Source organism: Sylvia atricapilla, chromosome 6 (assembly GCF_009819655.1).
Source record: "Sylvia atricapilla isolate bSylAtr1 chromosome 6, bSylAtr1.pri, whole genome shotgun sequence".
NCBI lineage: Eukaryota > Metazoa > Chordata > Aves > Passeriformes > Sylviidae > Sylvia > Sylvia atricapilla.
In genome coordinates, this window is record NC_089145.1 from 49486600 (window position 1) to 49514516 (window position 27917).

A 27917-nucleotide genomic window follows, 5' to 3' on the forward strand; every position below is an offset into this window, starting at 1 on the left:
TTACAGGATCTAAAAACAGCCTTTCAGTTTGTGAGAATTTTGCCATGATAAACTACATCTTGTAGTTTGTTAAAATGGGAGCGCTGAGTATGACTGAAGAGAAGGAAATTCCAGATCTCCAAAAGTAAATTTGTTGCTATTTCTAATAGCTAATAGGAAAGTATTTCCTAATCTCATCATTAGGGCAAAGCTCAGTACTGGTGTCTTGAGACTTGGACCAGACTAACTTGGAGAACACTTGATGATGAGGTAGAAGTATTTATTAGCAGGAACCTTTTATCAGTTTTTATATTGTGGCAATTTTGGATACGAGCAAACAAAGCAATGGTGTACTAAGAAGTGAAGGTTAAAATGGAATGTATTCTTGTAGCAGCCTTGGAAATACTTATGAAGAAAATCTGCACTTGTAGTTAACATAAAAGGGGAAGGAAAGGTGATGTAACAACTGGAAAAAAGGAGTGAGGAAGAGAAGATGATCTTGCCCTGAGTACAGAAGGCCTGTGAGACTTTTTAAACCCTCACCTTTGGTGGTACTAATTTACTTTGTATAATTTCGGGTTTTTTTAAGATGTCCATACTTGTAGAGCCACCAGCACGTTAACATCTGACTGAAGGTAACATACAGTCCTTCTGAAGGACTTCTGTCTACCCGTAGAGAGCATTTTACAATTACTCAGTCCAAGGCTCTGCATCTCCCACTCCTAACTCTTTCACATCTGCTTGTTCATACCAAGACAAGCAGCTGCTTCTTTGCCAATTCTGCTTCTGATTTATAGGCCTACAGGCCAGACCCATTCCACAGGTAATAACCAAGTGCAATACGCTCAGGAAAGCTTTTCCCTTGGCACCTCTGCTCACGGCAGTTCCGTGTTGGGTGAGGAAGGGATGTCCTACAGCACTTGGCAGAAGGGGAAGGAAGTGGAGTGAGACTGGAGAGCTGAGCGGCTGCATTTGCAAGGCACCAACTGTTGTGTTGCTGTTGGAAGGGTTCTGGGGAGCAACGGAGTTCAGGGACGGAGAGGTGTGTTAATAATTAAGGCAAATACCTACACTTGATAGTTTAAACGAGGGGATCATTTCACGTACTGGAATTTGGTGGTGATTGAACTGCAATGGTTCGCTTATTTTAGAGGCTGTTTCTCGGTAAGCTAGTCCATGCGCTCGGCCGCTGCTGGCCCCCGGGCTGCCGGCGGCACCAAGAGCCGGCGCCCCGCAAGCCCCCGGCGTGTCCGGGCGCATCTCCAGCGCAGGGCTGCGGAAAGCGCCGCGCCACGCGCCCCGGGGAACACATCGCCCTCCAAAGGGAAAGAAAAGGAAGAAAGGGAGGAGAGAGAAGAATTCCCACGCGCCAATAACAGCTCAGCTGTAAAATTCAAACGCGCCGACCTTGCCCACGTCCCAAGGCTCGGCCGCAAGCTGGGCGCTCGCCCGTCTGTCCTTCCCGCAGCGCAGGACCCCGGGCCGGCAGCTCAGCCGTCTGCCGCGGGGCCGGCCGGGAAACGCCGCCGCCGCCGGCCCGCGCTGCCCGCGGGGCCCTCCCGGGGACACGGCCCGGGACACGGAGCCGCGCCCCGCCCGTTAACGGCCGCGCGGCCACTGCGCCCCCTGGCGGCGCGCACCCGGCCACCCCCGCCGAGCGCGCACGGAGCGGCGGGGCCCGCGCGGCGCTTCCGTGCGGGAGGGGCGGGGCGGAGACGGCGCCGCCAGCCAATTGGCTGCTCCCCGCCCGGAGGCGCGCCCCGCGCTCGCAGCGCTCCGTGATAGGACGACGAGGCCCAGAGGGGGCGGGGCGCTGCGGCACGGCGCGGCCCCGTTGGCTGCTTCTCTCGCCTGGGCGCGGCGGGAGCTGCCATTGGCCGCCTGGCGGCGGGGGGGCGAGTCCGGCGGCAGCGGCCTCCGGGGCTGGGGTCCGTCTCGGCGGCAGCGGCGGAAGTCTCGCGAGGGAGCGCGGCCGGGATTTGGCGGCGCTGCCTCCCTCCCTCCCTCCCTCCTCCCTCCCTGCCTGTCGCTGGCTGCGAGGCGCTGGTGTTTGTGTGGAAGGGGGAGGAGGAGGATAAGGAGGGCAGGCGAAAGGAGTCCGAGCCCCACCATCCGCCGAGGGGAGCGGACCGGAGCCCCCTCGCCGCCCGCGGAGCTCTCTGTCCCCCCCCTCGCCCCGCCATGGCCTCGGGAGACACCCTGTACATCGCCACGGACGGCTCGGAGATGCCGGCCGAGATCGTGGAGCTGCACGAGATCGAGGTGGAGACCATCCCGGTGGAGACCATCGAGACCACCGTGGTGGGCGGCGAGGAGGACGAGGAAGAGGAGGAGGAGGACGAGTGCTGCGAGGAGTGCGGCCCGCACCACCCTCCCCATCACTACCACCACCACCAGCCCATGATCGCGCTGCAGCCGCTGGTGTCGGACGGGGACCCCAGCGGGGCGGGCGGCGGCGCGGCCGGCGGCGGCGGGGGGCAGCTCCACCTGCACCACCACCACCAGGAGGTGATCCTGGTGCAGACCCGCGAGGAGGTGGTGGGGGGAGACGACTCGGACGGACTGCGGGCCGACGACGGGTTCGAGGACCAGATCCTCATCCCGGTGCCGGCCCCCGCCGGGGAGGACGAGTACATCGAGCAGACCCTGGTCACTGTGGCCGCCGCTGGCAGCAAGAGCGGAGGCGGCGGCTCCTCCTCGGCCGGTGGAGGAGGCCGCGTTAAGAAGGGCGGCAGCGGCAAGAAGAGCAGCAAGAAGAGTTACCTGAGCGGGGGAGGCGGCGGCGGGGCCGAGGGCGGCGGCGGCAGGAAATGGGAGCAGAAGCAGGTGCAGATCAAGACCCTGGAGGGGGAGTTCTCGGTCACCATGTGGGCCTCGGGTAAGTGCACGCCGGACCCCTCCCTCCCTGGGCCGCGGGCCCCGCCGGCGGCCGCGCGGTGCGGCCGGGACAGTTTTGTTTTGAAGGGAGGCCATGTTTTGATGTGTGCGATGGGCGCCGCCATGTTCATCGCCAGGGCAAGTATGGCGGCTCCCCGAAAAGATGGCGGGGTCTGCGCTGCCGCCGCCGCTCCTGCCCGGCCGCGGCGGGGGGAAGGAGGCAAACATGGCGGCGGCGCCAAGATGGCGGCGGCGGGGGGTGCGCGGGCGGGCGGGCGGCAGCGCCGCCGGCTCCCGGGCCAGGCCGCAATGGCGTAGTTTCTGCAGCAGGGGGAGGCGGGGTGCGGGGCGAACCTCCCCGCGCTCCCCCCGTCCCCGCCCCGCCGCCGCTCCCCGCGGGGCCCGCTCCGCGCCTGCCCCTCGCCCGCCCTCCCCTCCCCCGGCCGCCGCCGCCGCCGCCCTCTGTCCTCCTTCTCCCCCGTGTCCCGTCCCGCCGCCCCTCCCCGGCTCCCTGCCTTGCCGTTCCGCTCCTTTCCCTCGCGGCCGCGGGCGAGGCGTGTGCGCCGGGCCGTGACCGCGGTGTGCTGGCGGAGACCCGCCCGCCCCGACCCCGCGGCTCCCCGGCCCGGGGGCGGCGAACCCCGAAATACCGTGCACAGCTCGCCCGGGGGCCGCCCGGCCCCGGCCCGCTGCGGTGGGTGGGGCCTCCCCGCCCGGAGCCCGCGGTGCCGGCGAGGGGAAGCAGCTCCTCGCCCCCGCGGGGCTGCCCGCGCCTCCCGCCGGCTCGGAGGGGGCGGCCGCAAACTACCGGCCCTTCAGAGCCCGAGGGGCGCCGGGGCTGGCAGCCGGGAGGGGCGGCTCCGCGCTGACCTCCGTCCCTGCGAGCCGCGCCGAGGAGAGGGGCGATTCCTGCCTGGCGCTCGGAAACCGTCGGGCTTTTCCTCGACTGCGTCTAAGGCTTTAAATAAGCTTTTTAAGTAGGCACAGGGGGACCTTGTCGTGGGAGATTCTGTTTCTTGAGGATTTTTTTAAATTTTTTTTTTTTTTTGGTGTGTGTGGGAGTGTCTTTTAAAGGCAATAAAATCTTGTGAAGGTGTTTAGTATCTGGGACTTGGAGTAAAGCTGATATACACCTGCCACTTCATTTTTTAAATTTTTTTTCGAAAATATCTTACCGGCGAGTATGCTCTGTAATCAGAGTTCTGTCCATAAGTTACGTAAATGTGAAAAAAAGAGGTCAAATAATATAGTTCATGTAACATTTAAATTAGTGCGTGCTTTTTGAATCCTAAGTTGGTAATCTGTCTTGCATATCATAATTTTTGTGCTCTTTCTAATTTTTTAGAAAGAGTCTAAGGCAGAGATTCTTGAAGCTTTTGAAGTAGTCGAAAATGTTTGCACTCCGTGATGTTTGCAAATGACCAGAAGTTGTTAGAAAGGGCAGTATAGAAGGAAGACTGAGCTCTCCTGCCTGAAAAGATGGGAAACACAGTGGTATGGATTTTAACTCTGTTTTAAAATACAGGTGACTATTTTAGTAAGTTTCACAGAGTATCCGACGCTATTGGCATGGGAGTTGACAGCCCTGTGAATTTGATCAAAGTTGTTCTTGATGAAGAGCTTTCCAAATACTATTTGGTAGTATGGTGTTCTCTGTGCTTCTGTATCGCTGTATGAAACTGAATAAAATCCCTTGCTGGTAGTTTTCTTAGACCTGACCATCCAAGAAGGATAAAAGATAATAGAAACTAATATAGTCTGTTGGCTTGTGGAAGCTGCTGGAGGTAGCTGAATGCAAGTGGCTGTATGAGTCATGAGCTGGCAGGATACAGGACCTCGCTGAGATCAATTGACAATTTCTAGCATGCATTTGCACTTGGAAATTCTGAGTGCCTGATAGGATGCTGCCTTAGGACTGCATGCTGATTATTACTTGGCCCAAGTGAAGCATGTGTATAATCAATAAATTTGCTTCTCTTCCCACATACACAGCTTTTATATCAGGGGTAGCCTTATTTATTTTGGTGGTTTTCTTGTTTAGGAGCATGACCATGCAAGCTCAGTAGGATGATACCCACTTATAATTTACTAAATATTGAATTGCATTGCTACATTTAACTCAATTATACCCATGATGCAGAAGAATAAAGAATACCTAGTCTGACATGACTTGCCAAAAAATGCACTTCCAAAACCAAAATCAAATACATAGGGAAAAAGTTTGACCTCCCCTCCCTTTGCACATGCAGACACCACCCCGCAGCTTCAAGGAGCCTTAATAATAACCTGCTCAGTTGAGAGTGTTGTGAAGTTTTACTGAGAATATTGGACAGGCTCTTACACCTCATATGCACCTTATTTAATGTTACCGAAGGGTTCTGATGTGGTCAAACGCTGGGGATTTATTTTTTTTTCCTTTTTTTCCCCTGAAACTTCAGGGGCTGAATTGTTGCCAGAGAAATTGAAAAAGAAACAAAACTTGAGGCAGAGGGATATACACCCAAAGTCCAAAACCCCCCAATCTGAGTACCCCCCGAAAAACCTCAAACTAAATCAATGCCAAGAAAACCCAGAATCACTGGCTTGCAAAAGGGTGGTTGTGAGGTTTCCATAGAGAATCAAACTACTTTATTTTGAAGAAATGTAGAAGGTTTGAATCTGTATTTTGATATAATTAAAGATTTGCTTGCACGCAGATTCAATTGACTGTTTTAAAAGCTAAATGAAAAGTTAATCAAAAGACAAGTGACAAATATGGCCATGCATCAAGATAAAACAATGAGCCCTATATTGCTGTGCATGAAATTTTGAATTGGGAAAAAGGACACTTTGCTCACCACAGTGTGGGAAGAAGACATGAATTAATTCTTTGTTACTGTTTTACTGGTGCTACTATATTGGCTTGTACAGGGGTGGTACCAAATTTAACCAATCGTAAATCTTTTTCCATAAATGAGTATAACATGTCTTGTAGCATCTCTTGAAATGTGTAGAAATAATCTGTGAAATGTGTAGCAATGTAACTAAAGGGGACTACTTAATCCTTGTCTTGTTAGGTGCTTAATCCTTGTCTTGTTAGGTGGTTACTTAGAAATTGCAGTACTGTTGTTGGCAACAATTTAGACCTAACATAACTTCTCTTATCACCTTGGTATCTATGGTGATATCAAACTTGTGACCCATGATTTAAAGTGTTTAGTTTGAAGCAGGAGTGCCTTGTTCTAGTTCAGATCAGCTTTTCAGTTCTTCAGAATACAATTATTTGTCTTCTTTCATGTATTCATGAAAGTAAGAAGTGAATGAAGGTGTATTTTGAAAGGGTTGAAGAGGGTATATGGTGAATAGTTCAATCATATTCCTGTAGTGAGTTTACTTTATATCAAATACTTATATTAGAAAATTGCATGTAGTTAACTGGGGCTCTCCAAGTGAGATACTCCAGTTTGTACTAGAGAAATTGTTCTTATCAAGTGGAATTTATTTGTATCTTTACTGCATTCGGCTTGAATCATTGTCTTTAGGGAATTTTTCCAGGTTGGGCGCACAGTAGTGAAGGGGGAGGGGAAAGATCGTGAGAAATCACTTTTGTCAGATGGTGCTTGCAAAACTGATTCTTGCATGCAGGAACATTTGGGAAGGTGGTGCTTAGATAAATGCTGGTTGCACCAAATGCTGGAAATTCCAAGCAATTCAGGCTTAAGTTCGAAGGTGAAAAAATGGATTAATGTAACTACATCTCCTTTTAGGTAATGACTGTCAGGCTTTCAAACCTGAAATAGATGTTGGCTCAAACTATTATTGTTAGCATAGTCTGCAAGCTGAGGGCTGAAGGAGCACAACCAAACATTGCCCACAGATGTTCAACTGCTCAAGTGTCCCATCCCTAGATGGGAACGACAAAGATACAGAAGTTACATGTATGGTTTGGGAATTATTTTTGATAATACAGGAAGCCTGTGCTGTGGACCCTTATTTGGAAGCTTGGGGAATTCATGTTTGGTTTCTAGAAGGTTCTACAAAATTTCTTAAACTTTCAATGTCTCAAAAAATAGAAAGGTTTTTCATTTTACTTCATCAGATTGCAGGGGTGAGGAAAATAACCATCTGCTGTCTGACCAGTTGTCTTCTGTAGTATAAATGATAGATGAGTCACTTAGTTCACTTGTGGGCCTGTATCAAGGATGGCTAAAATGCTTTGTAATGACAGATGGATAATGAGCTTCTTATAAAGTTTGTTATAATGGAAGCAGAAAGTGATTCTCTGGTTTGAAATACTAAGGTGACAATCTATTTCTGACTCCAGTTAAGACAATGATACAGGCTTCTGCTCTAAGTATTGAATCTGCCCTGACACTTTTTCCAGTGTTAAGGTAGACTTCTCTGCATTTATTTTAAATGTATTTTCAGTTTGGAAAGTGAAATACATGAATGTGGTTTACCATCCAAAATAACTCACTTAATTTGCTTTTTAGCCCACCTTCAGACTACAGTCCTCTGACTTGCTGTTGGATCCTTCCCTGTGGCACTCAAGTCACTCCTGTGCTGACCATTCAGAAGGTCACAGGGCTTCAGCACAGTCTCATAAATGCTGAAGTCAGATGATGACTACTGATATATGCACTGGTTTTGTCAGTTCATGTCTCAGTGGTGTGAAATAAGAGATGGGTGACACAGGGAAAGAAGAACCTCTTCTCCATCTGTGTGCAAGGCACGTCAGAGGGAAAGGAACCTAGCAGCCGTTTAGGTTAAAAAATGACATACTGTGCAAAATGGAATTTTAACATTCAGAAGTGTCTGCTAAATAACTGTATTATTTAACGAGCTAATTACAGTTCTTTGCTTCCAAACATGACCAATGAACTAATTTGCCTGAGGAGATTGCAATGTGGTAGCAATAACCAAGCTGTTACCACAGTGCCTTGGTAGTGCACAGCTGCCGAATACATCCTTTATCCTGTAATTGCTTTTCAGCTGTTCCTAAAAGCAAATGTGTTTAAGTGTGTGATCATATTTTAAGCTTAAATGTTGTTCATCCTTTTAGTGGCTAAGTAGAATGTCTTTTAATTTGGTGCCTTGAGGAGGAAGCTGTAGGATCAGGTGTCATTGCTTTGCTACCAGGTGTATCTCCTGAGTTCCCTTTTGCACTGTTTTGCTCAGGTGAAAACTGAGTGAACAATAATGTGTTCTCCCTGCTCAGTAATAGAGGAGGAGGATGGCTCAGAGACTTGGTGATTTAGAAGTGGAATATAATAAAATCAAGAATAAGTGAGGAAAAAATAATGATAGAGCTTCTAGGGTTGAGAGTTAAGAGGGTCGTCTTAGTAAGCTGGAGAGTTCCAGAGTTGTCAACTGCTACTCAAGAAATGCACCAAAAAAATGGGATTCTGGGGCGAGGGATGGATTTTTCAGTGTAGAAGAGGGGGCTGTAAGAGATGGAAAAAGTGTGGTAATAGGAGCAAAATGTGATTAATAAAGTCTTGAGAAGCAGATTCTACCATGTTTTGTTATTGATTTGTTGCATGGAGTTACTAGTTTTATCCCAGTTATCTTGCTTCTTCCTATTTAGTTCAGTACTTGGGCTTGGCTATCTTAAAACTTCAGGTTGTTTCACTAGTAGTCAAAAGACACAACTGGCTAAACACTGAGCTTTCACTGATCTTAGTAGAAGAACGTTTGACATACTGTTTTGAAGGGCCTAAGTAGATCCAGTTCAATATGTGTATTGCCCCTATTTAGGGGGCAGTGAGAGACATGCAGCTGGAAGGATACTGAACATGAGGATGTGTTAGGGTACATCCTAGAAACGTGCATAGAACACCCTAGTTTAGACTAAGTATCTACCTTAATGTAAGCTGGCATAGAAGGATGTAGGGGGAGGCCATTAAAATTGTGTTCCAAGTTCATTACAGAAAGCTGCACTGCATCTATAAGAATAGTGCTTCAGCTGAATGCCTTATATTTGAGTCTGCTATACTCTCAGGTGGTTTTAAGGGACAAAACAAAGTAGATCAAGTAGTATATATAGTAGTTAATTTCCTTTTCTTGACTGACTCTATGGTTCTGTTGTCTGTATTTAACTTGCATGGGTGGCATCCAGAGGTGTCACGGTAATTTCAGGGTTGTGTCTGTGTTTTGCTTTGGATGCAGTATGTTTGACTCTCTGATGCTTCGTGAGAAGAAAAGGGGGAAGTAATTTGCCTGTAGTGGGCATCAGGACTTGCTTGAAGGTGAAAAAACAACAAACAGTTAACTTGCCCAGTTTGCAGTGAGAATGGTCATTTCAGCATGAGTGAAAGTTTGCTTGCACTTTGCCCTCCAGACTTTGAGCTGCCTAGTCCAGGTTGGTCGGCCATCACAAATAAACTAAATTTGTGCATAGAGGACATTGGTAAAGTTTTTCCATTTCCAAACTTCCTCCAAAGAAGTGGGGGGATTTATTTTGTGTTCTGTTTTCCCAATGACCTGATAATGACACAGGATGGTTCACAATACTAAAGAGCTACTGAAGTCTGCTGCTACTTTTTCAGAAATATTAGCCTAACCTAACACTTCAAGGTAACTGTTTTGTATTTTACTGATTTACTTTAAATTTGTTTTTAGAAGTTTTGTGGTTTATTTTTTGTTGCAATGTATTTTATTATTTTGCCTTAAATTTGTTTTTAGAAGTGGAGGAATTGTAGAGATGCAGTTTTTTGTTAGAGGAAAATGTGGTGGTTTTTTATTTTCATATAACTGTTAATGTACTAAACAAACATTTCTCTTATGTTTTTACTCTACCCAAGCAATATGTTTATACTTTTCTGTATGTTTCTCCAGTAGTCTGTGGAATTAAATACCTGTGCAATTGACTTCTGTTGGCAGGCTTTTGGGAAGTAAAGCTGGCTTTCAGTTTGGGCCACAGATAAAAAAAATCACTGTAGAATGGCAAACCTTTACATGAGGGAAGGAAAGAAGATCTTTAAGAACGTGTACAGAACTTCCCAGTTGACTCATGCATCTGATGTGAGGCAGGAAATGAAAACTTGTCTGTGTTATGAATGTCATCAAACAGTCAAACTGCACCTTCTGGGTGGCTGTTGAAATGGCCACATGGAGGGCAGCTGATCTTATTCTACTGTACAGCACAGAGAAGGTGTCACTCTTAGCTTTGCAGAAATTCAGTGCCATTCTGAGCTCTGAGTCTTTTCTCCCCAACATAATCTTTTTTCAAGCTTCTGTTAGAACAAGTTGTTGCCAAACTAGAGGCTTATTGACTTGAATTTGTAACTCCTTTAGCTGCTGTAAAACTTAAGGTGTAATCCTCACTTAAGGTAAATTCAGTTGCTTTTTGAAAGCACTAGTAGGGACTGAAAGGGTAGTGTGGTGGTGAGTGGACATAGCAAAAGGTCAGTAGTCAGTTTTGTCATTTGAGTTTTATGCTGCAGATAGTATTTTCTTATTTACACTTCTGTCTTTGCAGCGCTGGAGTCTGTTTTCCTCTTTCACCATGGAATATACATGAACTGCTATCTGATCTGGTAGATCGGATTAAACCTCAAACTAGCAGTAACATTTCTAGAAATAGCTCGGTGGCAAACATTAAAAGCAGGCATTACAAATTGAATAGAAGTTTGTGTGTGATATATTTCTTTTATTTGCTTGTCTTGTTCTCTCTTTCCTAGCTTAAGTAATGACTAATGTTATTTGCCATGTTTCTGTTTAGGGGAAAAATCCCAAAGCGTTGTTTTCTGCCTTATATTTTCCTATCTTTTTTTAATTGGTGAAAGACTATTTCTGTCCTGTCACCTTGTGTTTCCACTGTTTAAACAATATCTGTAAAATAAAACTTCCTGTTATTTTTGTATAGCCTCTTGTGTATAAAACAATTTCCAGAATCTGCTCCCCATACACATAGTGGGAGAAGTACTGTCAAGTTCTATTACATTGAGCTGAGTAGTTACCGCCATATATACATCTGTTGTCCCAGGTGTATTTGGGGGTGGAAAACAGGGTAGCTGCTGTGTCTTCCTTTTTGCTGCTGTGAGCACCGCAGTGAGGAACATGGATGGATGTTTTGCTTCTCTCTCATTTTTGTGTCTCTCAGTTTCAGTTATAAAATAGCAAGAGGAGATAGAATGCACGGTACAATGTTTTCTGAGGTATGAATGTGAGTAGACAGCAACAGCAGGTCTTCCACCTGATTTCACTGCAGTCCTTGAGCACAAATTCATAGGAGGAGCTCTAGAGCAGAGAAAACAGTATCCTAACTGGCTTGCAGATCAAAGCTTTGAATAATCCCAGTCTGCTGTTTACATAGTGGAGTGGGGAATAGCTTAGGCTGGCCTTTGCCACGGAAGGAAGAAGCCCCCTTGGGAGAGAGACATGATTGAGTTACTTGCTTTCTTTGAGATCGTTCTGCAAGTGTTAGAAAAAGTCAATTTTACAGGCAGGTGCTGAAGCCCATCAGCAGTTATTTTTAAATTTCTTGTCTCTATGACACTTCTGTTGGAGGTCAGGGAAGTCTGAAGACTCTGAAGTATAGATCAGTAGTCCTGACGTCATAGGATAAGTGTCTGCTGCTCTTCTGATAGGCTTGCAAAGTTAGGGACTGCTGCTGAGTATCCACATGGGTGTAGTGAAGATTAGTCCTGAAGAGGTTAAGGGAATTAAATATTTAGGGATTGTTTCAGGAAAAGTACATTATCTTTCAAGTGCAGCCAACACTCGTAGAATTGCTCTACTAATTTCTGTATTTGAGTGTAAAGTAGATATGCAATTTCTGCTTTTTTCCCCTCACTCACTGTATTCTTTCTGTGTTCTTCAGGCTGTAACTATACGAGTATCTTTCTGCTCTTCACAATTAGTGTGGAAATCTGGAAGTGCAGTGTATTCTTTTAAATGTGCAGCAATAGTGAATTTGTACTGAGATGTAGCCTAATAAGTTGTACGTTGTTTTGATCTTTCATATGTATTGAATTCGGTATTTTCTGTATTTCAGATGATAAAAAAGATATTGACCATGAAACAGTGGTGGAAGAGCAGATCATTGGAGAGAATTCTCCTCCAGATTACTCAGAGTACATGACAGGGAAGAAACTTCCTCCTGGTGGAATACCTGGCATTGACCTCTCAGACCCCAAGCAACTGGCTGAATTTGCTAGGTAAGTAGGAAGAATGGAACTTCAAAATTATGTTATTTTCACTGGTTTAATTTTGAAACTGTAAGGTGAAATGGTATCTGAAGTATGGCTTATCATTCCATGTAATTACCTTCTAAAACAAGGGACTTAAAACAGCATCAGCTACTCTGTTCTGAACTAAAATAACAGGATTTTATATTCAGCAGTGAATTCTTTAGGTAAGATGACACATAAATACATCGATAGACTGCCTCACTCTAGCTAACCCTGCCTTGGGAGTGGACTAGATGGTCTCTAGAGGTCCCTTCCAAGACCAACAACTTTGATTTTACATGACAGAATATTTCATTAATGTGATGTGAGCAGCCTTAAATTCCTCGGAACCAAAGGATCCAGTAAGTGAAATGCTGCGTTCAGGTTTTTCAGTACAAAATAGCAAGGCTGCAGGATTTATTTGGCAACACCACTTCCTGTTCTTTTTCACCTGCTCCTTAAGCTCAAGATCTTAAATCATGTGTCCTGCACTTTCATGTGCCGCTGATAATTGCAGTTTCACAGTTGGTAACTCTGCTGCTTAGATTTTCTCTGGTGAGTCAGACTTGTCGCTCGTTTACATGTCAATAGGCTGACCCGAGTGACAAGGTGACTTTTGCTTTCAGGAGAGCGGCGGGCGGGGGCGGTGTGTCCGCTGGCCTGGGGCCGCCCGTGGCCACCAGGGGGCAGCGGAGGGGCCGCGCTCCGCTCCGGGGCGGCGGGGCTCCGAGCTCCATGGGCTCTCTGCCTGCTGCTGCCACGTTTTCCCAGGCTCACAGCAAAACGTGGGGCAAGCCACGTTCATTTTCAGTATTTTATCCGCTGGCTGTTCTTCAGGGCTCAGGTGCGCAAGTCTGACACTCAGGGCAGGGGGACAATCAGATGTTATCCTTACTAGCTAGTAGAGAGAGAGTACTTTTTCCAGGTTGTTACTAGGTGTCAGGGACTGTTGATACAAGTTCTAGTCTGGCTTTTTGGTTAGCGGTGTCTTGGTGTGAAGTTTGTGCACGTACTCCTGTTTCACCTTTCTGATCTTGTTGCTTTTTGCAAGTTTTGTCCTGTTACTCTGTAGTGTTTGTGCTGGAGGAATAACAGCATAGCCTCTTCCCACAATTATTTTTACTAAAGCCATTGAACTGTGGATTTTGAAGGCTCCTAGTAAAATAGTTCTGCAGGTCTTGCTTCCTGCTTCAGGCTGTCTGATCTGGAAACATCTAAAAGCACATCACAAACAGCTGAAAACAGGGTTCTGTGTGAAGTGATGGGTGGTTCTGGCTATCGATACTCTTCTTTTGTGTTTTGCTATCAAAGTTATTGCAGTTTTCTCTGGGATCTGCTGAGGAGTTCATACAGTTTTTTGTGAAAGCAAATGTTTAAGTGATACTCTTGAGTATACATAGTGTTCCAATTCTAAACTGTTACTTACATATTTCTACTCATTGTGTGTTTAGAATGGTGTTCTCCATTTCTTTAAAACATGCTAAAACCTCTGATTCTGTTAGACACTGAAGTACTGAATAGCTGTCTTTTGTTAGGAAGCAGACATAGTTACGATATTCTCCATGCAAATACTGAATTTTTTTTTTCTTCAGATTGAGTTGAATACTTGAAATGGTTGTCAGGATTTGGGCTTCTTGAATGACCAGGCTGCTTCTATTAGATGTGTCTGCATATTTCTAAATATTGTTAAATGTTTTAGTTAGGCTTCTATTGAGAAAATAGTGGCTGCTGGCAGTATTTTGAAATTATTACTTTTCTATATTTATGGTAGAATGTTCTAGGAAGTTCCACAGCTGGAATTTGTAGCAGGTAGTGGAAAGATTCAGTTTTATGTGTACAACCTCTTTTCTCTTTCCTTTTTTTACAGCATATAAAATGTAATCTGTTTCAGTCAGAAGATGAATGCATGATGATAGAGGAAGCACCTTGTGTGGATATCACCTTTAGTTTTACCTCAAAGTTGCTCAATACCTGGGAAAAACTATTATAGTTTAATTGTAGATACATGAGAATTTAATGCTTTTCTAAGAAACATTATTTGATTTCTTGGTTAGGATTGGTGACTGTCAAACTTACTCTTGCCTTACAGTTGTATGTTATGTCTTAAATTATTGTGTTTGATTATTATTCTGAGATTGAAGAGTATGGGTGGGTTAGAATTTTAACACTTCTTGTTAAGGTCTTGTCCTCTTGCAATGAAGTGTGTTGAAGGGACTCCTTAGCTAATAAGGTGGATTCAAGTACTGATACCTGCAGGCTGCTGTTCAATTGTCTTGTTGACCTTCCTGTGTGCAGTATCCCTAGGAACTTTATGTGGCAAGCTGGAAGAAAAAGTTGGGTTTACATGGCTGGAATTGGCTTTGGAGGTTCAAGGAGTAGTTTTTCATGCTAAAAGAATGTGTTTGTTTAGTATAAAAGTTCTCAGAAATTGTCAAGCATTGCTCATGGCTTTACAGTTCAGAAGTTCAAAATTCTCAGTAGCTGTATTTTGAAAACTGCTCGCAGCACATGAAGTTGAAAATTGCTTCTAAACTTAAGCGGCTTCAGGTGCTGTAAGGTTTTGAATTGCAAATTTGTATTTAGGATACTTGAATAAAGAATTGTGACAGTCCACATATAAGGAAGTGTGAACTGTTAGTAAAATTGTATGCTAAGTGTATTGTGTGTAGTTGAAAGAAAGTTAGGTGAGGTTGCTTTTTGATTCTCATTTAAAGTAGGAAGAAATCTCACCATACATTTGTAGAAGTTACCTCCTCTGAACCAGGCTAGATCCACTATTTATAACAAATAGAGCTTATTTTGATTAAAAGATAAATTGATTTGAAACACTTGGCTTGATTATTTGGAACAAAGTTCTGAGGTTAAGCTTAACAGACAAAGCTTGAATTCTAGTGGTAGTAGATTTTGAGCAGAGTTCTGGTATTCTGATCATGATCTAGTTAGTGAAAAGTAATGCAGGGACAAATCTGATGTTTGAAGTTGTTGGTAGCTCTGCAGCCCTTCAAAAAATAATTCAGAACTGTAGTAATTGAGCATCTGAAGGGACCAGCAGTGCCCAGAGCTCAGTGGCTCTTGCAGAGTGAGTGGTTGTGGTGTCTTGTGATACAGTTGTCTTTCACTGCCTGGTTTGGAGCATATGTCATTGAGTCATGTAGCAGGAATCTGAATCCTTTAACTGGAACTCTGACAGTTTTTCCTGGAAAAGCTTTTATGCATTCTGTGTTTCCATTGAAAACATTGTGAATAAATAGGCTGTGTCAGAACATTGACATTTTTCAGTAATGCATAGACAAATGACCATAAGTTACACCTGGCTGGCAATTTATCACTTTTTACAGATTACTTTATTCTGTTTCAGGAGTCTTGAATTTTTTCTAGCATGCCTTAAAAATGCAGTAAAAAAGAAAACGTGGAATTCTCTTGGGCAATAGTATCAGAATGTGAAATGTTAATTGCTCAGAAGTACATAATAAATTACCATATTTTCATTTGATACATTTGACTAGGAAACTGGAAATCCCTTGAAGTGGAGTAAAATGCTTCATCCAAATCTAAATTGATGACAGCTCAGTAGTTAGCTGTGAAGAAATCATAGCTGCTTGGTAGTGAAAACTTAGGAAGGTAGCAGGGTTATTTCTAGATCATGTATGTGGCAAATTCCCTCAAAGCAAGCCACTGAAAAGGATATCCCTGGTTGCTCCCTCCCTCCCTCTTGTCCTTCGAATACATGACAGAACTGGCTGAAGACAGCAGAACACAGACATGAATGAAACAAAGGAATAAGGAATATCCTGTAGCTGGGAAATTGGCACAGTAATGGGTTCTGGTGGTAAAAACTTTTTATTCTTTGTGGTTTTATTTTCTGCTGATCTTGGTATCTTTTCTGAAGGAAAGCCATTGTGAGGACTGGCCTTCCTTTCTATCTACTTTCCAAACATATAGAAAACAAAGGAGAGGAAACTGCATTAGAGTTTGAAATTGGACACCCTTCTTAGAAGTGACAAAGGCTTCTGGTCATCCAGATTTATGACTTAGGCCCCTTTATAAGGTGTATGCTTTTGTATGGGTTTTGTTCTTGTTATAGAGAAGTTTAAGGGGCAGTAAAATGACAATTGCTTTACCCAGTATTCTTCTAGGGGAGGGGAGATCTGCTCTGTGCCACACTGCACAGGTCACTGTCCCTGTTTACACATATCATATTCCTCATAACAGGAACAAATATAGTCATAATTTTTGCCAGAATCGTGGAGTGAAAGAACTTCTTACGGGAGTTTTATTCCCAACTGTGACTGAAGCAGGTAAGACACTGGCTGTTTTTGGGTTGCGTGTAGGTAGATTCCTAGGACACCTTGTGCCACTCCTCTTTTATCTTGTTTATCCAAAAGCCAGTCTAGCCAGTTCCAGGAGTTGTTCAGTGTGAATAACCTCTTGCAGTAGCACAGGGCTGTGATGCTCGAGTTGGTTCTGCTCAGCAGGGCAGTGCAAGGAGAATGGCAGAATGAGGGGAACACATCACAGTGCCAATAACACTGCTGAACAGAGAGAATCATTTCTTCCACCTCTGAGTGTTCCTGGGGAGGCGGAGAGGGGATGGCCATCAGCACAGGTGAATGTCATTGCTGGTCACCAGAGACCTCTAGGATGTGTTAAAGGAGCTGCCTGAGAGAGAGTAAAGCTGTTAAGGTTAACTTTTGTATAGAGGGAGCAGAAAGGAGCTGAGAACACAGAACTCTTCAGCAGTAGCAAAAAAAGGGAGACTATGGAGCAAGGGGGAAATTCTGTACAGTTATTTGAATTATATTTCCTCTCTTCCCAGCTTTAACATTGTTTCTATAGCTGACTTTTAAAACTGCATCGATTGACAAGTCTATAGATTATGGAGTTGGACAGGGATTTGGGGTGGGGATTAAGGTTCTCTTAGGGTGAAGCTCTGCTGTGTAGATGAAAGGAGGTAGTTAGATTTCACTTTCAGATGCCATACAGTGACAATATCGCTTTCTTTATTTTGAGAAATGGAGTGGTGTAATAGCTGTGACTTCCCTCAGTCTTCCTTATGCATGGATAAGGGAGTGTGCTTACATGCAGCTCACTCCATAAAGCTGTTGGGTTGCACACATTCCTGCTTCCTCTGCTGTCACCCATTCCCTCCCACCACTCCCCCAGTGCAAGTTAAGACGTGGCCTTTAATTGCAGTGTCCCAGTGACTTGATTCAAAAGGTACCCTTCCTGATTTTTCACAGTTAATTAATTTGCAGTTGCCTCTACTAGGTGCAACTGCATGTAAACTCACTGCAGAAATGAAAATTTTGGTCTTGCCATGTAAATTCACTTTCTGCAAAGGCAACTGTTTCTGAAGTTCCATCCCAGTATTAATGTATGTGTCTGTAGTTGTGTTAAATAGTGATGTTTGTTAGAGTTCTGTTTTTGATTAATGTTTCAGGCTAAGAAAACTTGGATGGAGCTGGTAGAGATGCTCTACTGGGTGGGAGCCAAAAGTCTAACCACCACCAGCAAGAGCTACCTGCACGTGTGTAATTAAGATCAACAGCACAGATTCTAGTCTGGTCTCCTTTTGCAGAAAGTTAATTTTAAAGTAAGACCAAAATCTTTTTTTCTATTGCATTGAATATGTAAGTCTTTAAATTCTTCTTTGAGGGATTGTCCATATGGCTTCTGAAGCTTTGTGAGGAAGATGACATTTTTTTGACACATTGATCCTGTAGCTATGCCTGTGGTGTTCATGCCCTCATGACTTTAATCCAGGTGTACAAAGGGCCCAGCAGCCTCCTCCTGCCTGTGACACTGAGATACAAGCTAGACACCATTTGCCATCTCTTCTTTTGCATTGTCTGCTGCTGTTTTGTTGATAGGCCTGGTTATCTGTGGAACCCTGTGCATAAGCACAGTCTTGTTCCACATTTTAGGCTTAACTTGTGGTTCCATGAAAAATGAGAAGATTGAATTGCTCGTTTTTTTGTGATTTGTGTCCAAGTGTTCAAGTATCCTACTGGGCTGATACTGCTTAATTTAGGAACAAAGCCTGAATGGTAAAAAGTCCTGGATGGACATTGATATTCTATGCCTGATCAAACACTGAGCTGGAAGATGTAAGGTGTATGTTGATGCTGCAGCCTGTCCCATGTCTGACCATCCAGTTCACCTGCAATTGGTTCCTCAAGGTCCCTTACTGCACTGGCCCAGGGCATTTTCCTCCTCTACCTCAACAGCCTGTTAGAGATGACACTGTTGCAGCATTTCTTCCTCAAAGAGTGACTTAATACCAGAGGTAAGATACAGGAGTCAGGAAGAGGATTTAACACAAAGCTGAAAATGCAGGCAACTGACCACTAAAACTATTTGTCATATCTCTTGTTAGCAATTCTCTTGGTCTAGTCACTCCCTTTACTGGTGACCAATATTTTTATATTGGTTTTATTGGTTTTTTATTTGTTTTACTCATTCTCATCATGTCAGAGACATGATCTCAGACCTAGGAAATTTTTTTTGCTTCATTTTTTTTTTAGGGCTGGGGGGATGACTCAGCCAACATTTAACAGGTTGATTGAATTGGTAGGAGATGGTTTTGGCACCAGATTTGTTTCCTAAAGATGGTTGTTCTCCAATGGAATTAATCATGACACTGTTCTCTCATGTCCCATCTTGTCAAATAATTCTTCTGTGACCATTTTAACAATTATATATGCTCATTTCTGTCCTTTTTCCTGTTTTTTAAAATCACAGAGCTATAACAGAATCCTATGCTAAAGGTAATTGAAAGCCTTCTGTGGGGGTACAGTGAAGACAACTTTTGTGTTTTTCTACAGCCTCAGTACCTGTAGCACTAATGAGTCTGGAACCTCACTGGAGAGTGCAGTCAGTTAATCCAAATCACTCGTTTGGAGTCAGGTATTTTAATACTTAAAGAGGCTGTGTAAACTAAAAACAGCACAACCATGTATCCAGTTGGATTATATAAATTAAGTCTAATCAATAAGGTCAACTGAGTTGGTCTGTAGTCTTTAAAAAAACAGCTACAGTGAAAATTAAGATAGTGAGAACACTACTGTACAGGAAAAGATGTCGTTTGCTGTGTTGAGAATGTTTATGCCCTTAAGTTGATGAAATGTTAGTTGTGCTGCTGGTTTTGTGGTGCGCAAGAGGAGCTTACTTGACTGCTCAAGTACCTTACACCCATTCCCAAGTCGCTGTTAATATCTGTAAATGTATTTGTAACCCACAATAGACTGTAGTGTTCAGGTTAGCTCTGTACCTACTAAGTGTAGTCTGGGGATGCTGAGGCAAGCAAGAGTTTCCCAAATGCCCACTCAGAGAAAAGAAGAAACGCAACCTCTAAATCCTTGGGATTTAGTGTTGTCTGTGAATTGGCTGTCAAGTGGTTTAGTCTGTAGATGATCACTTGAACTGTGCTACATCTGCGCTACTGAAAGGACTCAGAGTGAGGGACCAGTGATAGCTGACAGCCATAGGAGACTTGTCCATCACATATCACTCCACTGGCAGTTGTAAGATGATTTTCCTGGGTCTTCAGGGCTTTAGAGGGAGTTTTTTCACTGCTCTTGGCTTAATTCACCATCCTGTCTCAGCAGTCCATGTGAAGGAAACGGGTGAAAGCAGATTTCAGCTATAGCAGTGTGACAGTACCAAAGAAGTCTGTCTGGACTGTTTGCAAAAACCAAATGCTTTTGTGGTCAGAATGGAGGCATTTTAGTTTATTTTCCCTACAGCTCTTGGGAAGTTTTTGAGTGTTTTAAGAGTTGCTGTTTAGCCATTCTCATGTAAATTGATAAAAAGGGATGTAAAAAAGTACATATATGCACTGCTTGGAAGTCTCTTCCCCTAACCTTGTTCTTTTATATCAGTTTCCAGAAACAGAACTCGTGCAGATTAAAACTGTCATGGATAGCAACAGACATATTTCCTTCTTAACATTAAGAAGAGTGATTCTGATAATTCCAATTATTTTGTTAATTTCAAGCTACTTGTTCTCTTTGAGACTAGGGTACACACCAAACGTGTTGAATAATTTAGGCATATCATTCCTAACCTTGTCACACAGAACTGTTCTGTGCTGTACTGCCAGGAAAAAACAGTTCAGTAACCCAGACTAGCTCTGCTTCCACAGCAAGGTTTGGGAATGTGCAAGGTCTCATTGTTTAACCAAAGGAATCTCAGCTGTATGCTGGTCCATTTATTTACACCCCCCTACCTCTGTAGTTAAATGGAGATAAACTTTTTCCTTTTAATTTTTTGAAAACAGCACCACAGTTTGAGAAATAATGACAGCTGAAAGTGCAGTGCACTTCCCCAGAATCACATCTGGCTTTTCTGACAGATGGTTCTTACAATACTGTTCTAAGATTGTTTTGTACAGAGAGTCTTACTGTATGTAAAATAGATCTAACACATACAAGCGGTAGTTTTCTGGGCTCCTTGTGTAGCAGTGGAGATCAGTGGCACCCATAAAATAAGGGTGAAGATCCCTGTCAGTGACTAGGAGTAAATTGGTGATTGCTTATCCGTTTCCAAGAGTTAAATCTGTGTGCACAATAGCTTAAAGTAGCAATTTCTGGGTGAAATGGACGTCTGTGTTGTTTGTGTAGATTCCACAACTTGTCTGATTCTGCTTTCCCTGCTTCTGTAGAGTTTTCTTTATAACTCTTGCGTGATGAAAATACTGCAGAAGGGTTGAACCTATATTCTTTCATGTCCTGCTGCACGGATGGAGAGGAAGTGAAGCTAAATAGGCCACATGGGTACTGGCACAACAAAAATGGAGTTCTTAAACAAAACCTCCTAATTACAATTAGCATATGTCAGGAAAAAAGAAAAATCTCAATTTCCACATATTCAGAGGATTAAGAAGATAGTATTGAATGTTTTGTTCTGTATTTGAGAGGTCCTTCTGGAAAAGCAGAGCATTCTAAATGCTAAATTATGCTGTTAATATTTTTATGAAGGTTTTGAAAATGTTAAAGTGAGTACCACTGACACATGTAATACTGAGGGATAAAATGTGTTCATTATGTAGGCACTTAGGGGAGAAGAGCTGTCTACTAATGTGTTTCTACTAATATTTTGTTGTGGTTTTTTTTATCTTTAAGAATGAAACCAAGAAAAATTAAAGAAGATGATGCTCCACGAACGATAGCTTGTCCTCACAAAGTAAGTAAAGTGCTCAGCATCTAAGTAGATAGTAATTTGTAGATCAGAATTTTGTACTGATGTTTTCTCTTGAGAATGAATAACTAAAATATCTTACTGCTAATAAAATACACTCAGTTAAATGTTGTCATTCTCTAGAGGCTTCCTTTAAAACCTTTCACTGAATAATATATTATTCCCATTCCTTGTCTTAAGGTTAGTGCATCCCTAATCTTCTGGTAACCATGATGCACAGTCCCTAACATGCTGGTTTTACTGTTGTGATTTCCCGACACCCAAGAATACATACTTGAAAGAATGTTCTGAAAGCTGTTCAAAGTACGTTCCTAAGATCTATATATCCTCTGCTTGGAAACTATGACAGATTTGGAGTCTAGATCAGGAATCAGCAATTTACAGTGCAGATGCCAAAGTCAGCCTTTATTTGGAAGACTCTGAATTACATTCCACAGAGCTGGAAAGTGCATCGTCATGAAAGAGAGAGGCAGGCATCTTGGAGATACGATTCTGATCCACTGGTAGCAAGGAAGCTTCTGTCTTGAATAAATGTTGCCAGTCACCTAGATTGGTAGCCTGTGGGTTTACAGCATTATCCAGCTTTTGTAGTGCTTCTTTTAGCTGACTTAGTCTGTAACAAAAAAAGACAAAAACAATCTTGCTGACTTCTGGTCTAGATAAGTGTGAGCCTAAGGAAATAATCAGGACAGATTAGAGTTACCTATTAGAGAGCATGAATAGAAGGCTACTTTCTGACAGCCATGGTATAAGGAATTTTTTGAATTCCTCTTTGTGCTTATATTGATTTCCAGTTCTCCACATTCTAAAAGTGTCATGTTTTTTTGTGATACAGGAACAGTTACTTTTTACTGTACCAAGGAATGTTACCTCCATTTCTTTGATTTATTTTTTCACAGCCTCAACTTCATCTAAATTGGAGGGGGGGAAGGATGTTCTATCCTTCCATTTCCTATCTTGTAGTGTTTGTAGGCTTTATGCATTTATGAATTCAGTTTAAAAAAAGAAATATTTTAGCTGTACCTGCTGCTTTCAGAGGCAAGAAGGGACTTTGAAATAAATGCAAAAAAAAAGTCAATGATCTGTTTACTTTGGTGCTGCTTTGCCCCACCCAGTTCTGCTTTGTGCCACGAATGGTGGCACAATACTTCAAAAGTTGCCAAAGAGGTTCTAGTTCCTGAAGAGAGAACTCCTGAAAGTGACATTTCACCCCTTTTGTAAGAAACAAAGCTTTTTAAAATGTATTTCTCTAGGGGGAAAAAGAAAATTAGGAAGCCTGCAGAATTTAAGATTAGCAATTTAATGGTCCTTTAGGTGCTGTTGTTAAATTTCATACCTCATAACACAGTGATGTTGGCAGACTAGTTATATATAAGTTTAAACAGCATCATTGGTAGTACAAATAGGATTTATGATTATTAATAGGATTTTATGAGGGGTTTTGAACCTTAAGGAAAACATTTATAAAACGTATGGTAGATATCCACCCGTTGTCACTAAGAAGTGAAAAAAATGTAGAAAGATAGGTAAATAGAGCCCCAGGTCACTGCTGGCTTAAACATACTTTGGAATCAGTAGTGGTGTTCTGTCAATGCAGGGTTGGCCCCCCGGTTAAGACTTTTGATGCTGTACTTGAGTTAATTTATCTTCTCGTTTTGGACTGAGTTGAGACTATCTCAGGCTGTAGTCCCATCTTACTCCATGTCCCAGTATCACTTTGTAGGTTTAAACTGCAGCAGCAGTGGCACTCTCTGTCTCAAGGTGGTAGTGATCAGTCTGCTGCTGCCAGATGGGACAAGGTAGTTGCTGTAAGTTGTTATGTGCTGAAAATCCTCTTGCTCCATTTTTGTCAGAAATGAGGAGGACAGAGAAGGAAGAGGACAGAATGTTGGGAGATGGTGCACATACCAGTTTTGCATGCTAGGCAATAATCTGAATATTAGAGACTAATATAGTACATTGTATTACTATAGTTCTCAGAATACAGCACCTTGAAGAGTATACCATAGGTATCCATGAACTCTCCTTCTGTCTTCTGTTTTGGTTTCATGGGGTTTTTTTTGTTGTTGTTTGTTTTTTTGTTTGGTTTTTTGTTGTTGTTGTATTTTTGTTTGGTTTGGTTTTTTTCCTCTGAAACTTGTTAAGTGCTTTTGTTTGGTTTATTCCTTTGCTTTTGTCAGAGCAGCATCTTCTCCCCGAGACTGTCCTATTATTCATTTGACTGCACATGGCTCATAATACTGAGTGAGAAAAGAGTTAGGTTTGGGTTTTTTTGGTCAGCTTTTCAAATTATTAGTTTCCTTGTATTGCTTTTTTAAAAATAAATGTAAGGATGTTCTTTTAAGAATACTTTAGGAAAGTATTCAGCATATAAAAACATTTTAAATGCTTGTACTCTAGCAGATAAAACCTTTATGAGAACTAGCTTATCTACTAATTGAGTTTCACTGTTCTTTTTAAGGGCTGCACAAAGATGTTCAGGGACAACTCTGCCATGAGGAAGCATCTGCACACTCACGGCCCTCGAGTACACGTGTGTGCAGAGTGTGGCAAGGCCTTTGTGGAGAGCTCGAAACTAAAGCGGCATCAGCTGGTTCACACCGGAGAGAAACCCTTTCAGGTACTGGTAACCTGCAGGCACGAGTGCCACACTTCACCTGGGAACACTGGACACCGGAGCTGTAACCTGCCTTCCACAGGACTTGAGCATACTGGGGCTTTTCTAAAATCAGACAAGGCCCCTGAAAACCCGAGAGCTCCCTAAAGTTAACTAAGCTATCATTTAACTACTTACACGGACTTCTCTTAGAAATTGTATGTGGGAGATATCAAAATATGATGTAAAGTTGCCCTCTTTAAAAATGAAGCCTGCAGTTACTAAAGGAGTTAGAAAATGTCTCTTTCTCCTCAGCATCTTTTCAGCTTAGTGTTTGTGGACAAATGAGACTTGGGGCTCTTTGCTCAGATACCTCAGGGTACTAATTTTCAGTAGGGGTTATTAATCAGTTTTCAATAAAATGATGGTGTCCCTGGATCTCTTTCCATTTATATGGAGTCACGTGGGTTTCTGCCAGCAGAGGTCCCCTGCCCTCTTCATATGATACTCCCTATAAATCTTGAAAGTTATTCTTAGTCTTGATCATATATGTGTTGCCCAGAACACAACATAAGATATGTGGGTTTTTTTTATTGTTGATTATTTTCTAAAATAAATTATTTCAGAAATTTGATTTGCAGTCCTCAGGCATTCTCTTGGATGCATACACTAAACATTCCATGTAGTAAATATAAGTATTTAACACTAAATGTGCTGTCCTTTTCTTATCAAGCCCATTTTAAAAATAAAGCAGGTAAAGTGAGAAAATCTTCCCCAAATCATCAGTCAAAGGGGAAGTTCTGATATGAAATCCTGTTTCTCTTTTATCATACAGTGTAGGTACTGTTTCACATGCAGAGAATCTTTTTTTAGTGGAAGTGCTTGCTTGCAAGCTGGAGGTAATTTATTTCCCTCTTTGAAAATAGATACACTATTGTATATATATTATATAGTGAAGTACTGCAGTTTTTAGTGCGGTTTACAGGGGATCCCTACACCTTCACCCATAACAACCTTCAGCCTCTGGCTTCATGTTTGTGCAGCCTAGTGACTTAAAAAAGACTTATTTTTAGACCAGTAAAGGAGATGAGTTCCACTAGGTAACAGAGTGTTTCTTTTCCTTCCCACAGTGTACGTTTGAAGGATGTGGAAAGCGTTTTTCACTGGACTTCAATTTACGCACACACGTGCGAATTCACACTGGCGACAGGCCCTACGTTTGCCCGTTTGACGGCTGCAATAAGAAGTTTGCGCAATCAACCAACCTGAAATCTCACATCTTAACACACGCTAAGGCCAAAAACAACCAGTGAAGGTTGAGGAGAACGTTCTTGGACTCAAAAGCATCTTACAGGAAAATCAATTGGAAAGAAATACGCCTCCCCTTTGTATATTGTTTCTAGGAAAGAATTTTAAAAAAAGAACCCTACAAACCTAAAGGACGTGTTTTGATAAGTAGTGAATAAAAAGCAAAAAAAAACCAACCACACAGAAAACTTTAAGGTGACATTGCTGAGATGCTCCACCTTGGTCTGTAACCCCGTTTCAAGAACACGGTGTTTTGTAAAGTGTGGCCCCAAGCAGACGGGTCAGCTCATGAACTTGCAGCAGAAAAGACAATTCTTTATACAACAGTGCTAAAATTGGACTTCTTTTCACATTCTTAAAAATATGAAGCTCACCTGTTGCTTACGATTTTTTTTAATTTTGTATTTTCCAAGTGTGCATATTGTACACTTTTCGGGGATATGCGTAGTAATGCTATGTGTGATTTTCTGGAGGTTGATAACTTGCTTGCGGTAGATTTTCTTTAAAAGAATGGGCAGTTACATGCATACTTCAAAAGTATTTTCCTGTAAAGAAAAAAAAAGTTATATAGGTTTTGTTTGCTATCTTAATTTTGGTTGTATTCTTTGATGTTAACACATTTTGTATAATTGTATCGTATAGCTGTAATGAAATCATGTAGTATCAAATATTAGATGTGATTTAATAGTGTTAATCAATTTAAACCCATTTTAGTCACTTTTTTTGGAGAAATACTGCCAGATGCTGATGTTCAGTGTAATTTCTTGGCCTGTTCAGTTACGGAAAGTGGTGCTCAGTTGTAGAATGTATTGTACAGGCACTGACCGTTTATTAACACCTGATAATATGTACATCCCCCATGTAATAGAAAGGACAACAATAAAACAGTGGTCCTAAAGAAAGAATCTGGCAGAAAATGATCTGTAAGCGCAGTCAATTTTCTTTTGTTGTCCAGAGCAGTTCTAGTTCCTCTTGACCTCCCAGAAATTGGAAGCTAAATAAACTCAAGTTTCCTTTACTTTGCATTCAATTACAGTGATTTGCGATGCAGTTAAATTAATGCCACATCAGGTGGTATATCTAACAGAATTGCTGACTGTAATTCTGGTTTTGAGTGACCTAGAATTCCATTAACTGGAACGCTGGATTTGGAGACTTGGCAGTGTAGTGGGGAGTGTTCTGTGTGCCTGGACAGCAACTAGGTAAAACAGTACAGGAAATAACTAAATGGAAACCTTTGTTTAGTCAAGGTAAGGAATGTTGGTGGTTTAAATGCAGTAACAATAGAAAGTGGAGGAATGGTGTAGGGTTTGGGTGATCATACCAGGAAAAAAAAAAAAAGAAACTGTTTCTTCTTTTGGCTAACTTGTTTGAGTGTAATGATAAAAATTCTTGGAACCTTATTGGACACCTTATGTTTCAAAACAAGAACTTGAAGTTCTGAGGGAACTAGATGGAGTTGAGTTTTTATGGTCTAACTAAGAGTGGTTACTTCTTATTTGTTAAAGTGTTCAAAGAAAACTTAGCAGATGCTATAGTAAAATGTGACAGATTAATAAACAGAAGAAAATGCAGAGAAATGCATAAGTTATTTTTTAGAGGCATGTAACATATTTTAATGCAGTAAAAAGTGTTGTTAATCTTTTTCTGAATTCTGTTCTTAAAAGGTTCATCCAAGTTTTCATTGCTAATACTGTAAAACTTAATTTTGAGTCCAGTGTTGATGGTAGTGACAAAAACATGGGTAATAAAGAAACTGCACTTAAGACCAAGGGAATTTTCATCCATACATAAGTTAATCTGAACACTGCAACTCTAGTCTGAGGTTATTAGGCGTAGAAAGAAAGTTGGGACATTTAATTGTAAAGTATGCGTTAGAATTTTGGCAGTATTTTTTCTTTTATATATAAGCAGTTTTTGAACAGGACAATATACTGAAACTTGTATAGTTATAGTTAAATTAAATTCTGTATACAGTTAAATTAGTGTCTATTCTTTTTGGAAGGAAATAAAATTAATTCAGTCTAGTTCTAATTGACCTTAATTTTTTCTTAAGCAGTATCTGTGATGTTGTTAGGATTACCCAGAAGTTTGCTTTCCTGTGTCATCAAGTCATTTATTGAATTGCAAGGTGTCAGTATTTCATCCTTGAATATACATTAGGGACTAAACTATGTTACCTTGAACATACATTTGAGATTAAGCTATGTTAAATATTGATTTGAGGACCAACTGGGAACTGTAACTGTTATTGCCTCTGGTTGTTTTGCATCTGATTACAGACATTTCCATCTAGGCCTCAAATCAGTAGCACTCAATATACTCCTGAGTGTAAGTAGCAACACTCAGTAGCTTGAAAGGTCTTGCTTTGTAAGTACTTAATTTCATATTTGGTATGAATAAATACTAGCATTGAGCAGCTGCTGTAGCTTGTTTAAGCTTTTAAAGTATAATTGGCACACCTTGCTCTTAAAACATCCTGCTTAATTGATTCCAGAGTTTTCCTCAAGGTTTTTCAGTGAAGAAGTTACAGGATTTGAGAATAGCAACAGAGTTGACTTTGAAACCACCATTCCTAGCGTGCTGTCGAGTTCCTGCATTACACCACCAATCTGTGAGCAAATTCAGGTAAGGGGAGGAGAATCTGAGGGGTGGTAGAAATGTGGGGTTAAAATTGGCAAAAAATTTCCATGCTTGCTCATTACACATGTTCTGCTGCTCATTTGATCATACATATACCTTGTTTGGTTCTGCTGAAAGTCTGCTTTCATTTCAAAATGAAAGGCAAACTCAGACCAACTTTAAGG

The 27917-nt window shown here is 42.3% G+C and overlaps 1 protein-coding gene across 1 annotated transcript; it reads left to right on the forward strand.

Moving 5' to 3' along the window:
- The first annotated feature begins 1836 nt into the window (after nucleotides 1–1836).
- YY1 (YY1 transcription factor) lies at nucleotides 1837–26128 on the forward strand. The gene is made up of 5 exons (XM_066321885.1): nucleotides 1837–2857; nucleotides 11834–11996; nucleotides 21131–21191; nucleotides 23668–23826; nucleotides 24933–26128. The coding sequence occupies exons 1-5, from the start codon at nucleotides 2161–2163 to the stop codon at nucleotides 25113–25115; spliced, it is 1263 nt and encodes a 420-aa protein (XP_066177982.1). The 5' UTR covers nucleotides 1837–2160; the 3' UTR covers nucleotides 25116–26128.
- Nucleotides 26129–27917: the final 1789 nt, after the last annotated feature.

Excerpts from the sequence above, each read along its gene's own strand:
- YY1 (XM_066321885.1), top strand. The coding sequence starts at position 2,161 with ATGGCCTCGGGAGACACCCTGTACATCGCCACGGACGGCTCGGAGATG. Across the intron at positions 2,858-11,833 it reads GGTCACCATGTGGGCCTCGG|ATGATAAAAAAGATATTGAC; the intron begins GTAAGTGCACGC and ends TCTGTATTTCAG. Across the intron at positions 11,997-21,130 it reads CAACTGGCTGAATTTGCTAG|AATGAAACCAAGAAAAATTA; the intron begins GTAAGTAGGAAG and ends TTTATCTTTAAG.